Source organism: Microtus oregoni, unplaced genomic scaffold, assembly GCF_018167655.1.
Source record: "Microtus oregoni isolate MIOR12 unplaced genomic scaffold, Mior012 000011F_ref0000422, whole genome shotgun sequence".
In the NCBI taxonomy this organism is placed as follows: domain Eukaryota; kingdom Metazoa; phylum Chordata; class Mammalia; order Rodentia; family Cricetidae; genus Microtus; species Microtus oregoni.
The window spans coordinates 47,836,578-47,850,509 of NW_024543070.1; the positions used below are offsets into that span (position 1 = coordinate 47,836,578).

Here is a 13,932-nt window from a genome sequence, read left to right on the forward strand (position 1 = left end):
AGCAAACAAGAATAATGAGCAAGTCACTGCCTTGGGAAAGAACCCACTCTGGCAATAAGGACATAACCCATTTGCCATTGGTGCACCGATCAGCTCCTGAAGGTCCCAGCTCTCGACTCTTTGCACGGGAACTCTGTAGCACACAGTCAGACTGCAGGAAAGCCAGGGCACACGTTCAGACTACAGCAAAGAGGTTCAGCAATGCCATGTGGAGATACACGTCCTACTGCAGCTGGCGCAGAGAAATAGAAGCACGGTCACACAGCTGCTCTGGCAGTCAGTGGCTTTGTGTTTCTAGCCTTCTCTGGCCCTCTCCCTTCAGAATGCATTTTAGAAGTTCTCACCAAATATCTTCCTTACATCAGATAGGCAAAGCTACATCAGAGAAAGGCAAGAAACAGTGTCGGAAATTAGAACCAGGCAGAAATCATCATACGTACAATCCAGTACAAAAGATAGGCAAAACAGTCAACCAGCCTTTAAAAATAATAGGAGAGCCAGGCACAACAATGCATACTGTAGTCTCAGCACTTGGGAGGTAGAGGCAGGGGGATTGCTGTCATGAGCTACTATGGCAGAAACAGACTAACATATTTGTGTCTCTCTGTGACATCAGACTTTACAAAATAATAGTGAATTTACAAAGTAAGATGTAATGGCATCTCTTTGCTACATAAGATCATTTTTCTTAGCTGGGCCGTGGTGATGCTCACTTTTAATTCCAACACTCAGAAGGCAGAGGCAGGCGGATCTTTGTGAGTTAGAGGCCAGCCTGTCTACAAGAGCTAGTTCCAGCACAGGTTCGAAAGCTACAGAGAAACCCTGTCTTGAAAAACAAACAGAAAAAATATTATTTTTCTTGGTGACCCTCCTGTCCTGGCTAGTTTTATGTCAACTTGACACAAGCTGGAGTCATCAGAGAGGAGGGAACCTCAATTGAGAAAATGCCTCCATAAGATCTGGCTTTAGGGCATTTTCTTAATTGGTGATTGATGAGAGAGGACCCAGCGCACTGTGGGTGGTGCCCCTCCTGGGCTGGTGGTTCTGGGTTCTATCAGAAAGCAGGCTGAGCAAGCCTCCTCCACGGCCTCTGTGTCAGCTCCTCCAGGCTCCTGCCCTGTTTGCGTTCCTGACTTCCTTGAAATATGGACTATGATGTGGAAGTTTGAGCTGAATCATCCCTTTCCTCCCTGCGTCGTTTTTGGTCACGGCATTTCATCACAGACATAGTAATCCTCACTAGGGCACCTGCTAGGGTAAACAAAGGTTCTTTTGTTCTTATTTTTTTATTTTTCAAGATGGAGTCTCATCATGTAGCCCTGACTGGCCTGGAGCTCATTATGTAAACCTAGACGGCCTAAAAGTCACCTGTCTCTGCCTCCTGGATGCTGGGTTTAAAAACGTGTGCTGCCACAATTAGCTATTTTATAAACGTTTATTCATGTGTGTTAATGTGTGCTTGTGTGAGTATATGCCACATGAGTGCAGGTTCCCACGGAGGCCAGAAGAGGGCGCCAGGTCCCCCTAGAGCTTGAATTACAGGTAGTTGTGGACCACTGAATTCTTGGATTAAAAGGGTTGGGTCCTTTGGAAGAGCAGCAAGTGATCTAACCACTGATCCTCTCTGCAGCCCCTTGTATCTAAGTTTTTGTTTTGTTTTTCTTTGGTTGGTTTTGGTTTGGGATTTTTTTGTTTATTTAGTCTTTTTGAGACAAGGTCTCTCTTGTCTGAGTTTTGTGTGTTGAATATTTATTTGGGTTTCAGATTATAGTCATGTTTTGGGTGTTACAGGCAACAGCACAGCCAGTGGTGGGACTTGTTGTACAGATCTATTATTTATGAAAATTAAAACTGTTTTTGCTCCCAAATCATTATGAGTAATAGACATTTGCCTCCGTCAGTTCTAAAGCAGCATTAGAGATCAGCTTCCTGTGCTTGGCTTTTCCTTTTTGAAGTGGAATGAGCTCTTAATTTCCACCTGCTGTACTGTCTGAATCTCAGCTGTCGTCCTATGGGTGGGGATGTAAGACAAGTCAGTGGTGTGGGCAATAAGTGGATGGGAGATTCTGCCTCCAGCTGCATCTGAGCGACATCTAAGATCAGTTAGATGGAAAGACTGAATTCGGAGCTTTGGGTATTTTGCCCCCAAAGAACAAAGCAAGACACTGGTATCAGTAAAAATCAGTGAGCTGACTTCACTCTGTGAGCTGGCTTGAGCTTTCTGTTTCTGTCAGGTGAGTTAGCCTTCTGAGGAAGAATGAGGAAACAGGGAGAGAGAGGTTCAGGCCAAGTCAGAGGTGTGGAAGTTGCAAAAAGCAGGAAAGGGTGGGAGGATTTGCTAACCGGCACTTACTCAAGTCAGGCTCCTCCTCTGGCCGACTGGAAGGCTGCCTTCCTGAACCTTCGCAGAGGGTTTAAGTCAGTTCTGGGCCGAGAAGTATTCTCTCCGCCTTTGGGGGCTCTGGAGGCCTTACTACAGAAGGTAAGCTCTCCCCACTCTCAAGAGCTTGGGAATCTACCTGCCTCTTTTCAGTACCATGCTAGTGGTTGCTCAGGTCTCTTACTGTGGGAGAATGGGCAAAACAGTTTGTCACTGGCCAAGAGAAAGGTCTGAGGTTTAAGGGCATGGACCTTTTTTTATCATTAGCCACTTCCACATGACTGAAACCACACTGCTGCCCACACACATGCATGCCCACGGCCATTACATCCAACTTTGCCATCGCTGGCCACTCTGGAGTTCCTTTTGGGTTCACAGGAAGGTTGAGTCAAGAGCAATAGCCAATTCAATGACACCCCGCGGGGTTTTTGTGGCGCTGTTTCTCAGGTGTCCCTGGATAGATTTTACACTGATTCCTTTTCCTTGTACTCTGGTAAAATAGCCTGACACAAGCAGGCCCATTGCTGGAACACGCCTTTAATCTCTGCGTGAAGCAGAGGTGCATACAAGGTCAGACTGATCTACACAGTGGGTTCTAGGACAGCCAGAGATACACAGAGACCCTGTCTCAAAAACAACTATCACAGAAAGCAGCTTAGGGAAGGAAAGGGCTACCCTGGCTCACAGTTTACTATCCATGTGGCAGGGCCATAAAGACAGCAGGTGCTTGAAGCCGACGGTCACATGATACCCACCATCAGGAGCTCCAACGCTGGCGCTTGGCTCACAGTGTCTCCTGCAATCCAGGAGCCAAGCCCAGGGCATGGTGCTACCCTCTGGCAGCGTGGGTCGTCCCCCCTCAGTTAACTTGTTCCACACCGTCCCTCACAGGGGTCCCTGGAAACTCGTCTCCTAGGTGACACCAGGTCCCATCACTAGTGGCTTGGTTGTGTTTCTTTGGTTTCCTGCAGTTAGCACATTCTCCAGTACTTGCTTGGCTTTGTTCTTCATGGCAGTGGTATTTGGACTTGAGGAAAGGCGGGGGGGGGGGGGAATAACTCCTACCAAAAGGGGGGAAGAGGTTGTTTATTCTGTAGAAAAACAGCCTAGGAACATGGGGTAAGGTTACCCCCAAACTCCGTGCCGCTATATAACTTCACTGACGTTTTTACTGTCACAAAGCAAACACTGTCATAGATCAACACGCTTTTCAAATCCTTCAGTGGGGTCATCTAACAAGGCAATTAATTGGTAGATCCAGTGGGGTGATCTAAACAAGTGATTAATTGGTAGATCCAATGGGGTGATCTAACAAGGCGATTGGCAGATTCAGTGGGGTGATCTAACAAACAAGGCGATTGGCAAATCCAGTGGGGGTGATCTAACAAGGTGATTGATTGGCAGATCCAGTGCAGTGATCTAACAAGGCGATTGGCAGATCCAGATGAATTAGCTCTTAGGGAGAGGGCCACAGTGCAGAATGTTCATTTGGGGACAACAGAACGTTGGTTCCTGACCTGGTTTGGTTTGATTTTTATGGATTTTTGCCTTAGTGTATGTCTGTGCACACACGCCTGCCTGGTGCTAATGAAGGCCAGAAGAGGGTGTCCGAGTCCTTGGAACTAGAGCTATAGATGGTTGTGAGGCATGGTGAGGATGCTGGGAGCTGAACCCAGGTCCTCTGCGAAAGCAGCCAGTGTTCTTAAGTACTGAGTTATCTCTCTGGCCCCGGATTCTACTCTTTGGACCAGAAACCGGGAGCTTCTCCTGAAAACTCCATCTTCTCGTATTGTGTCTGGGAGGCGGAGCCCAAAGCCGCTGGTGAGGACAGAGACTATGGATGCCTGCCTGTCTGCCCAGCACTTCAGCGTGTTGATTCCTAAGCCGGTCCTACTGGTGGAGCCTGCTAAAGTGGAGCTTAGGAGCCACTGTCCCCACAGCTCTGTGAGTGGAGCCCCCAAGTGGACACTGCACAGCAACACGCTGGTGCCGGAAGCCATGCCGTTCATATAAACATAACTAGGACTTGTGAATGCCAGTGGGTAAAAGCAATCCTGTCGGAGGAATTATGCAATAGGATTTTAAAAACTCAGAAGAATGTTCAAACTGGTCCCTTGCTGTTTCAGAATCTAAGTGATCACAGTGCAAATGACCCCAGGGCTGAAAGCTCTGCTCCCGGACACATTTACACACTTGCAATGTACTTTCCAGACTGTGGTGTGGATAGCTCCAGAGACAAAACCAAGATGCCCCGCTATGTAAAAATAAAATAAAAGGGTTCCTTTGTGCACAGCTGTGTCCACTTACGATTGTTTCTTAGGGGTTGTGGACATAACTCGGAGGTTAAGAGCCCCGGCTCCTCTTGCAGAGGGACCACTGGGTTCCCTGCACCTCCAGTTCTGTGGATCTGAGGCCCTCTTCTGGCTGCCGTGAGCACTGCATACACACACGATGCACACACATACATGAAGCAAAGCATTCATAAGGATAATCAGTAAGTTTTTGAACTAGGATCTAACTATGTAGCCCTGGCTTTCCTGGAACTCACTATGTACAGCAGGCTGTCTCTATCATCCTGCTGGGATTAAAGGTGTGTGCCACTTGCCCAGAAAACATTTTAAGTAAATGTTTCTTAATGTAAAGACGCAATAAGTGGGGGATAGGAGAGGAAGACGTCAACATGGACCAGAGGGAATCACAGCATGTTCCCTAGGACCAGGGGAGAGCATCCCCTCAATGCACTAACTTTCCCCTGGACCTTGGGGTTTTGTTGTCATTGTTCCTTTTTTATTTCTCACTCTTCTCTTAGGGTTTTTATTGCTGAAGTGAAACACCATGACCAAAAGGCAACTTGGAGAGAAAAGAGTTTATTACACTTCCACATCACTGAAGGAAGTCAGGACAGGGTCAGGGCAGAATCCTGGAGGCAGGAGCTGATGCAGAAGCCACAGATGGTGCTGCTTACTGGCTTGCTCCTCATGGCTTGCTCAACATGCTTTCTTATAGAACCCAGGACCACCTGCCCAGGGATGGCATCACCCATCATGAGCTGGGCCCTCCCCCATTGATCACTAATTGAGAAAATGCCTTACAGCTGGATCTCATGGAGGCATTTCCTCAATGAGGCTTCTTTGTCTAGTGATTCTAGCTTGTGCCAAGTTGATACACAAAACCAGACAGTACAACTGTTAATAGAGATGTATATATGCTCTATCATAAATATGTTTTAATATATCATTAAATATGTTTAGTGATAGTAAATCATCAATATCTTGACATCTTAAATACATTTTAAAGTTTAATTTATACGTATGAGTGTTTTCAGCACCCACTTCATTTCTCTGAGCCATGCATGTGATTCCCACAGCTTCCCCCAGTTAGTGTCCTGGAAGACACTGTGTTCCCTGAGAACAGGCGTGCTCACAGGTATGAAGAACAAAGGTGTCAATAGTCCCACTTATTAGACAGAAAGAAATGGTAGCTAAAAGTGACTAGAAGCCTGCATTACAGGCCCACAGTTCCAACTTGAAGAGGAAGAGAAAAGCTGGTCATTCTCCACTCACCCACCTACACCCACAGTGACCCCTTATTTCTCGAGGGTTTAACCTCAAGTGGGAGGAGATTTTCTTCCTGGAAATTTGAAGACCGAGGCGTGAGTCCATTGGACAGGACAATCCCAGCACACGAGGGAAAACCCCATCAGGGTTCTCTCTGTGAGCGTGCAAATCAGCATGCAACAGCACACATACACACACACACACACACACACACACACACACACACACACACACACACCAGATACGAGGACCCAGCAAAGATTCCCGATGCTGCCAGCAGGTGGCAGGAGCGGCCAGCATCCAAAGGCTGAAGCTTTAAAAGAAAAGAAGCTCCTCCGGGGAGAAAAATCTCTGGGTTCTGGAAAGAACCAGAAATTGGCGTTTAGAACCATACGATCCACGGAATATCACACAAAGTTGAAAATAAAAAGGAACAATGGCAACAAAACTCCAAGCAGACAGAACCCCAAGGTCCAGAGAAAGTTAGTGTATTGAGGGAATGCTCTCCCCTGGTCTTAGGGTCAGGAGTCAGGCCCATGTTGAAGTCTTCCCCTCCGTCCCCCATGTATTGCACCTTTAAATTAGGGACCCTGATTTTATGCACGCATGTAATTCCGGATCCTGGAACCTGACTGCAGAACAATAAAGAGTCCCCAGAGGACTCTCAGTGCAACGGCCCCCTTCCCGTGCTTTGTATACAACGGCCCCATTTCCTTCTATACCATGCCAGGAATTCCTGAGGGCCACTAGAGGTGCCACAGAGGTCTTGGGGTCTTAGTCTCTTTATAAGAATTTAAAGATGGGAGCAGTGGTGTTGCACGCCTTTGATCCCAGCACTCAAGAGACAGCAGGAGGGTCTCTGTGAGTTCAAGGTCAACTTGGTCTACTTAGCTAGTTCCAGGTTAGCTGGGGCCACACAGTGAGAACAGATTGCAAAAAACAAAGGAGGAGGAGGAAGAAGAAAGGGAAGGAGGGAGAGATTACTTAAGAACAGACCCACAAGAACAGTTTTATTTTTAAAACTTTAAAATTGAAGTTTAAAATTGAAGCACCAGGGCATTGAGCTGTAAATCTCCGCTTCTACTCAGAAGAGAGAGACAGAGAGAGAGAGAAAGAGAGAAGCCATACCAGTTGAGTTAAACGGGCATGAAGGTGAACAACATGTGGGCAAACAGCCACGCTGCAAGAAGGAAGCTTTAGAGAGAAGCCAGGTGAGTTAGAGACATGGAAAGGAGAGGACAGCGTTCGCTAATCAGAATTATTCCGACATGCAGAAGCTGTGAGCTGGGGTTCACGTGTGGGAACTCGGGGAAGGAAAAGTACCTCATCTTATTCAAGGGATAATCATTTCTCCTATCTCCTGAGCATGGTTTAAAGGTGGGTCTGCCTTCCTGAGGGTGGTCCCTCAGCTAGGCGATGACTTTCCCTGCTGAAGTGTTAGGTCCCCACCCAGGTCCCCTGATACTGGCTCTGCAGTCAGGGCCAAGGGTGGGAAGCTGCTGTAACTTCCTCAATACACGGGGATCTTTCCCATCAGAATAAAATTAAAAACTTCATTCATTTCCTTATGAGCTCATGGTTCCTTGAATCAGGTACCTCACAAGAACACCGAAGCCCGCCTCCTGCCACTTTTCACAACCCTTCCTGGAATGGTCACGGAAGGACAATTGTATTTGGGCTCTGACTCTGGGTTTTTTTTTTTCACTCTGCATTTTTCTTAGGATGAAGACTTTGAAGAGCAGAACACCCCAGGAAACAGCGCAGTCAGGAGCAGATCCGTACAGAGCAGGGAACAAGGAGATGCCAAGCAGGTAAGGCAGGTGTGGAGGATGGTTGAGGAATTGTTGCCATGGTGATACTCCACCACCTGTGAATGAAGAGTGGTTAGTGTGTCTAAGGCAGTCATCCAGAAAGCACACATACTGTAAAGCAAGGCTTCACTTTTACAGACGGCCTCAGAGTTCCCTGAAAGGAAAACCAGCCCGAGGCACAAAGCCCAGTCTCAGGCCAGCATCTGAGGTCATCCTTGTAGCCCCAGCTACTCAGGGGGCAGAGGCAGGAGCAGGGCCAGCCTGGCATGAGACCTCCCGGCAGAAAAAGCAAGCACCTGAACGTTAAGGTGAAGGAGGCCCGTGAGATGCCCTCCCTTGGTTCCATGGAGCCCAAGAGACTCTTAAGGACTTTAGTTTGTATGTGTCTCTGTTTTAGATTGAGATTTATTGTTTTTATTTTATTGTTGTTTGTTTGGGGTGGGATGGGTCTCATGTTCAAGTGACCAACGCCGCCTTCAAACTCAATATGCAGCAGAGGATAACCTTGAACCCCTGACCTTCTTACTTCAGCATCCCAGGTAGGGGGGTGGCAGGCATGGGTACCGCATCTGGCAAGGACCTCTTTAGGTAGAATGTCTTCCGTTGCTGAAACAAAAGCAATTGCTCATATAAAACACCCGTTGAAAAGTAGTCCTGAGTCCCTGAAACTCGGGGAGAGATCGCAGACAACTGGATGGGGAAAGCTGTTTTTCCCATCCACGGGGAAGGAACTGGCGCATAGCCTGTGTTTATGCAAACGCACTTCTGTGCGCGTCGCCATGGGGATCACACTGCCCATCTTCGTTACTGCTTATCTCAGTTAATAATATCTCACTGCTGTGCCGTGTTTGTACCACTCTGTCCTCCAGCAAGCAAACAAGTCCACGTGTCAAAAGTTCATAATGGGCAAACCGTGGGAGCAGCCCAGACGCCCATCAGTAAAATGGATGATGCGATGATTTTCAGTACTGAAACAAATGATGGGGTGATGGGGAGAACTAGTGGAGCTGTTAGTGCTTACTACGGAATGAGAGAAGTCACTTTAAGATGGGGACACCACACCACCCCCAGCAGCAGCATCCTGGATGAGGCAAAGCCATGAAGGAGTGAAGAGATAGTGGTTTCCGGTGCTTAGGGAGAAAGTGGGGGTGAGCAACAGGAGTTTTAGGGCACTGAAACTGTTCTATACAATCCTACAGCAGTGAAGATCTTATCCAAACATAGATTGAGCGCTTCAGAAAATGACTCATGTATAATCCTGGGTTCTCTATAGAAATAAAACTCACAAAATGAGTGTGTAGATAGATAGATAGATAGATAGATAGATAGATAGATAAATAGATGATAGATAGATAGATAGATAGATGAATAGATGATAGATAGATGGATGGATGGATAGATAGATAGATAGATGATAGATAGATGAATAGATGATAGATAAAAGATAGATAGATAGATAGATAGATAGATAGATAGATAGATAGATGAATAGATGATAGATAGAAGATAGATAGATAGATAGATAGATGATAGATAGATGAATAGATGATAGATAGATGGATGGATGGATAGATAGATAGATAGATGAATAGATGATAGATAGAAGATAGATAGATAGATAGATAGATAGATAGATAGATAGATAGATAGATGAATAGATGATAGATAGAAGATAGATAGATGATAGATAGATAGATGAATAGATGATAGATAGGTAGATAGATAGATAGATAGATAGATAGATAGATAATAGATTGATTGATAGATAGATAGATACATACATACATAGATAGATGATAGATAGATAGATAATAGATTGATAGATAGATAGATGATAGATAGATAGATAGATAGATAGATAGATAGATAGATAGATAGATAGAAGATAGGATTTATTAGAGTGGCTTACAGGCTGTAATAGAGCTAGTCCACCTGAATGTTTCCCAGCTACATACAGTAATCAGCTTTACCAGCTGAAGAATTATTGTGGGATGGAGAGAAGGAGCTACTCTGGGAACAGAATAAACCATGGGTATTTGGGAGAAAGTTTATACTGTTCCTGGAAAAACTGTCCATGAAACGTGGCTTGGGTGCACGTTACCCTTAAATTGTTAGGGGAAGGCAACACTCCTGTGAGTCCCAAGGGGAGTCTGTCAGCTCTTGAAGGATGAGGCAGGTGCTTGTATCTGCAAGCAAAGCCTTGGTTTAGTTTCAGGACTCTGGAAATGAGACGGTTCAACATAAAGGGAGAATTGCACAGCCTTTGTGGTTAACTTCATTTAGCCTTTCCTACAACCAGAGCTGGTGTCTGGGGTTGAATGATTACAGCAGAAACGGGAACAAAATCAGAACTACAAACATGTTCCCTTTTCAAAAAAAAAAAAAATGGTGGTGATAGGGGTGGAGTACCAGAGGCTCCTCTGGGAGGGAAGAACGTAAGTATGATCCCTAATTTCTTATGATTATAAAGGGGAAAGGGTGCCTGAGAAGTAGATGAGGGGAGCCATTTCTTGAATAATAATTTTAAAAGGACTGTTGGACATTCTTTGCCTGAATGCTGAGCAAAGGAGTCCAGGGTCCATGTGCCGGGATTCTCATTATCCTCTCTGCTCTACGTTTGATCTCCAGGGTGACAGGCAGATCACGATTGAGCAGGAGTCTCTAGGAAACAAAGAAGACATGGAGGATGATGACCAAGATGAACGTCAAAAAGGGTACAGTTCTTAAGCCAAGGACACAGCCGCATCTACTCCCTGTGTGTTTATTCCGTGTTTGTCTTTTTATTCTCTTCTAAATTAAATTTTACTATGCTTCATTAGAAATTGTCAGCACCTCACCCAACACCACTTGGATAAAATTCATGACTTTTGGGGTGATGGACGCAATCAGTTCAAAAAGATGTGGCTCTGGGAACCCAGTCTTTATTTTTATATTTTCTCAGAACAGTCTTCTCATTAAAGGTATAAATTACTAACTAATGGCTTCCATCACCATTCGGGTTCCCTCCCTCAGAGCGTGGCACACTCTTCAGTAGTTAATCCACATTATGGCCAGTGTCCACCAAAGATGACTGTTCCACTTCTGCTTGGAGACACGGCTTCAGAAACCTGTTTGTGTTGTTTGTGAAGCCTCTAACCCAGGCTGCGCACGCCAATATCTCATGTTTGGGTGCTTACTCTGTGGGTCTTTGACTTTTGTGTTGCAGGTGTTTGGAAAGGAAGTATGATCTGATTTGTGAGTTTTATAGAAAGCACAGAATCATTATTCGGCAAACCATAGGGGGCATTCTATTGACAGGTAAATACCAAAGGGCTGTGGGAATGCTGCTGTCGTTTCTTGGGATCTTTTAAGTGTTAGCTTTCTGGGTAAAGAAAGAAATCTGCCCTTCCCCTGGACCTCACAGACTCACCCAGAGAAATGGTGAAGTCAATCAACAAACCCCAGAAGGGAAAGTCTACACAGACTGCTCGCCTGCCTTTCTTATGAAGCCAATCAGAAATTTTTGGTTTTGATGCACCTACTATCTTAGTCCATTTTCTGTTGCTATAACCGAATACTGTAGGCTCAATCATAGATATTTTTTGGGTCCTGGAACAGAGTCCAGGATCAAGTATTGGTGACAGAGGTATTTTGTGGCATGAGATAACACACGCTGACCCATGTCTGTTTTGTGACATGAGATAACACACACTGACCCATGTCTGTTTTTATGAAGCCACTAATAACACCATGGTGGCTCCAGCCTTAGGACCTCATCTAATTCCAATTACTTCCCCGAAGGCCCCGCCTCTGCTACTATCACTATTTGAATGTGGGAATTAAATTTCTAACATACAAACTACAGGGGGATACAGTCAAACCATGGCACTACCTTACTCTTGGGGCTCATAGAGCCCTTGTTATTGTGACATGTTTTCAAGGAAGCACGTTGGCTAATGCAAATGCAGAATACTTGGACAACTGGCAGACTTTGCAGTGAACACAGGTTAAACAAGAACAAAAATAAATGTAGGAGTGAAGGCAGAGTCAGACCCGGGACCTTTGGGCCCACACTTCAGCCTCCAAAGCAAAAACGTGGTTTAAAAGATGTGAACCTTCCCACTAAGCCCATAGGCATCTGTAGAATGTTACACCGTCAAAGCCAAGAGTGTGATGATTTCCAAACAGCTGGGGCAGCTACAGCAAGGGTGGGCCAGCGTCCCTCCAACAGGCCAGAGAGTCTTTTAGGTCTGGCCATACTGGACCTTCAACCTTGCCGTTATAACAAAAATATAACCACAGATACTGTGTAAGTGGAAAGACCTGGCTGCATTGCGGTAATGCTTGATTAAAGGATGCAAGTACGCACAGCAAATGCCACTTCCCTCGCAGCAAGTCAGACTGAACCTGTGGGCCATTGTTTGCTGACTTTTTAGAAAAAGAAACTTTTATTTTTTTGAGGCAGGCTCTCACTGTATAATCCTTGGAGTCCTGGAACTCATTATGTAGACCATGCTGGTCTTGAACTCACAGAGATCCAACTATCTCTGTCTCGCAGGTATTGAGATTAAAGATGTACACTACCACATCTGGTATTTTTATTCTGGAATCTGTTCTTTAAATGCGGCAATAGTGACCAAGTGTCAGGATTCAAGAACTCCATCATGGTGAAATCTGAGGGACTTACTTGAAAGGAAAGCAAAAGGCTCAGTTCAAGAAGTCTGTGCCTACTGGGCGGTGGTGGCGCACACCTTTAATCCCAGCACTTGGGAGGCAGAGGCAGGCGGATCTCTGTGAGTTCGAGACCAGCCTGGTCTACAGAGCTAGTTCCAGGACAGGCTCCAAAGCCACAGAGAAACCCTGTCTCAGAAAAACCAAAAGCAGCCTCCACCAAAGCAGCCCTGCATTCCATGGGTGCCTATTTAAGCCACCCCTTGCCTAAATCAGACCCAGGCTGGAAGCCCATGACCCCTGGTGTGGTAATATTAACCGTCTTAATTTGCCTCCTGGACAGTTTTCCTGGCTCTGGTGATTGCAGCCTGTGTACTAAACTTCCACAGAGCCCTGCCTCTTTTTGTGATCACCGTGGTTACCATCTTCTTTGTTATCTGGGATCACTTGATGGCCAAATATGAGCAGCAAATTGATGAGTTCCTGTCTCCAGGCAGAAGGCTTCTCGACAAGCATTGGTTCTGGCTGAAATGGTAAATACATCTTTCTCTCCTACTGCAGTGGAGGCATGCTGGCTCTCTCCAACACCGTTCCAAAAATGTGTTCTAAAATTCCATCCTCATTTACGAGATGTTGATGCTAGAAATAACCTCGAGCAATCTTCTATCATGCCTCCATTTGGCAAACAAGAAATGCAGGGTGAGATAAGGGATCATATGGAAGCTATTCAGGTGTACCAGCAAGCCCCTTGGTTCGATGGTAAATGTCCAGAGACAAACTGCTTATCTTCATGTTTGTATTAGAGAGATGCCTAGATATCTACACATTAAGAATTAGCCAAGAATATAGGACAAAGCAACATTTTGGACATACAGGGATGCGTTAGCATTTTCAACCTTGTCCGTAGAATGAGATCATGATCAATCAGTAGTGTCTGTCTTGACCCAGGTCAGAGAACAGCTGCACGATGCCGTCTGGTTTCAGTGCTGGCTTAAAAATTGGCTTATAAGTCCAACACAGTAAAGACCTGATGACTATGTGAGCTCGCACTTTCATATATAGTTATGTATGATCTCATTAAATTCTTTTAATAAATAGAAATCATGGATTACATTCGATCTTGAATGTTTTGTTTCACTTAATACTTATTATTATATTATATATTATTCATTATTTATTTATTTCTATAGTTTTCAAACAGGAAAGGAAGATCAAGATGACATAATAACTCAACATTTTGTTTGGGGCTTTGTGTGTGTGTGTGTGCATGTGTGCATGCGTGTGTTTGTGTGTGTTTCCAATGCACAATGAACATAAATATTATGTATATGTATATCTGTCTATCTATATAAAAATATATATTTAAAAGTTGGACCAACTGATACCCATTATTTGCACTTATTTATTGAATATTGAATTCAATAATTTTTAGATTAGGGTCTCAATTCCTCTCATTTCTTTCTATGTCTTTTGCTCCTTAAAAACTAAATCTTACTGGGCAGTGCTGGCTCTCACCATTAATCCCAGCACTTGG

General features: G+C 45.1%; 1 protein-coding gene across 1 annotated transcript in view; it reads left to right on the forward strand.

Moving 5' to 3' along the window:
* Nucleotides 1-13,932, forward strand: part of LOC121453353 (solute carrier family 28 member 3) — a 53,319-nt gene that overhangs the window by 15,285 nt on the left and 24,102 nt on the right. Inside the window, exons 2-5 of the mRNA XM_041660072.1 lie at nucleotides 7,659-7,748; nucleotides 10,377-10,462; nucleotides 10,954-11,045; nucleotides 12,742-12,931. Of these exons, the coding sequence (XP_041516006.1) occupies nucleotides 7,659-7,748; nucleotides 10,377-10,462; nucleotides 10,954-11,045; nucleotides 12,742-12,931 (458 nt within the window). The remainder of the gene's footprint in view (nucleotides 1-7,658; nucleotides 7,749-10,376; nucleotides 10,463-10,953; nucleotides 11,046-12,741; nucleotides 12,932-13,932) is intronic.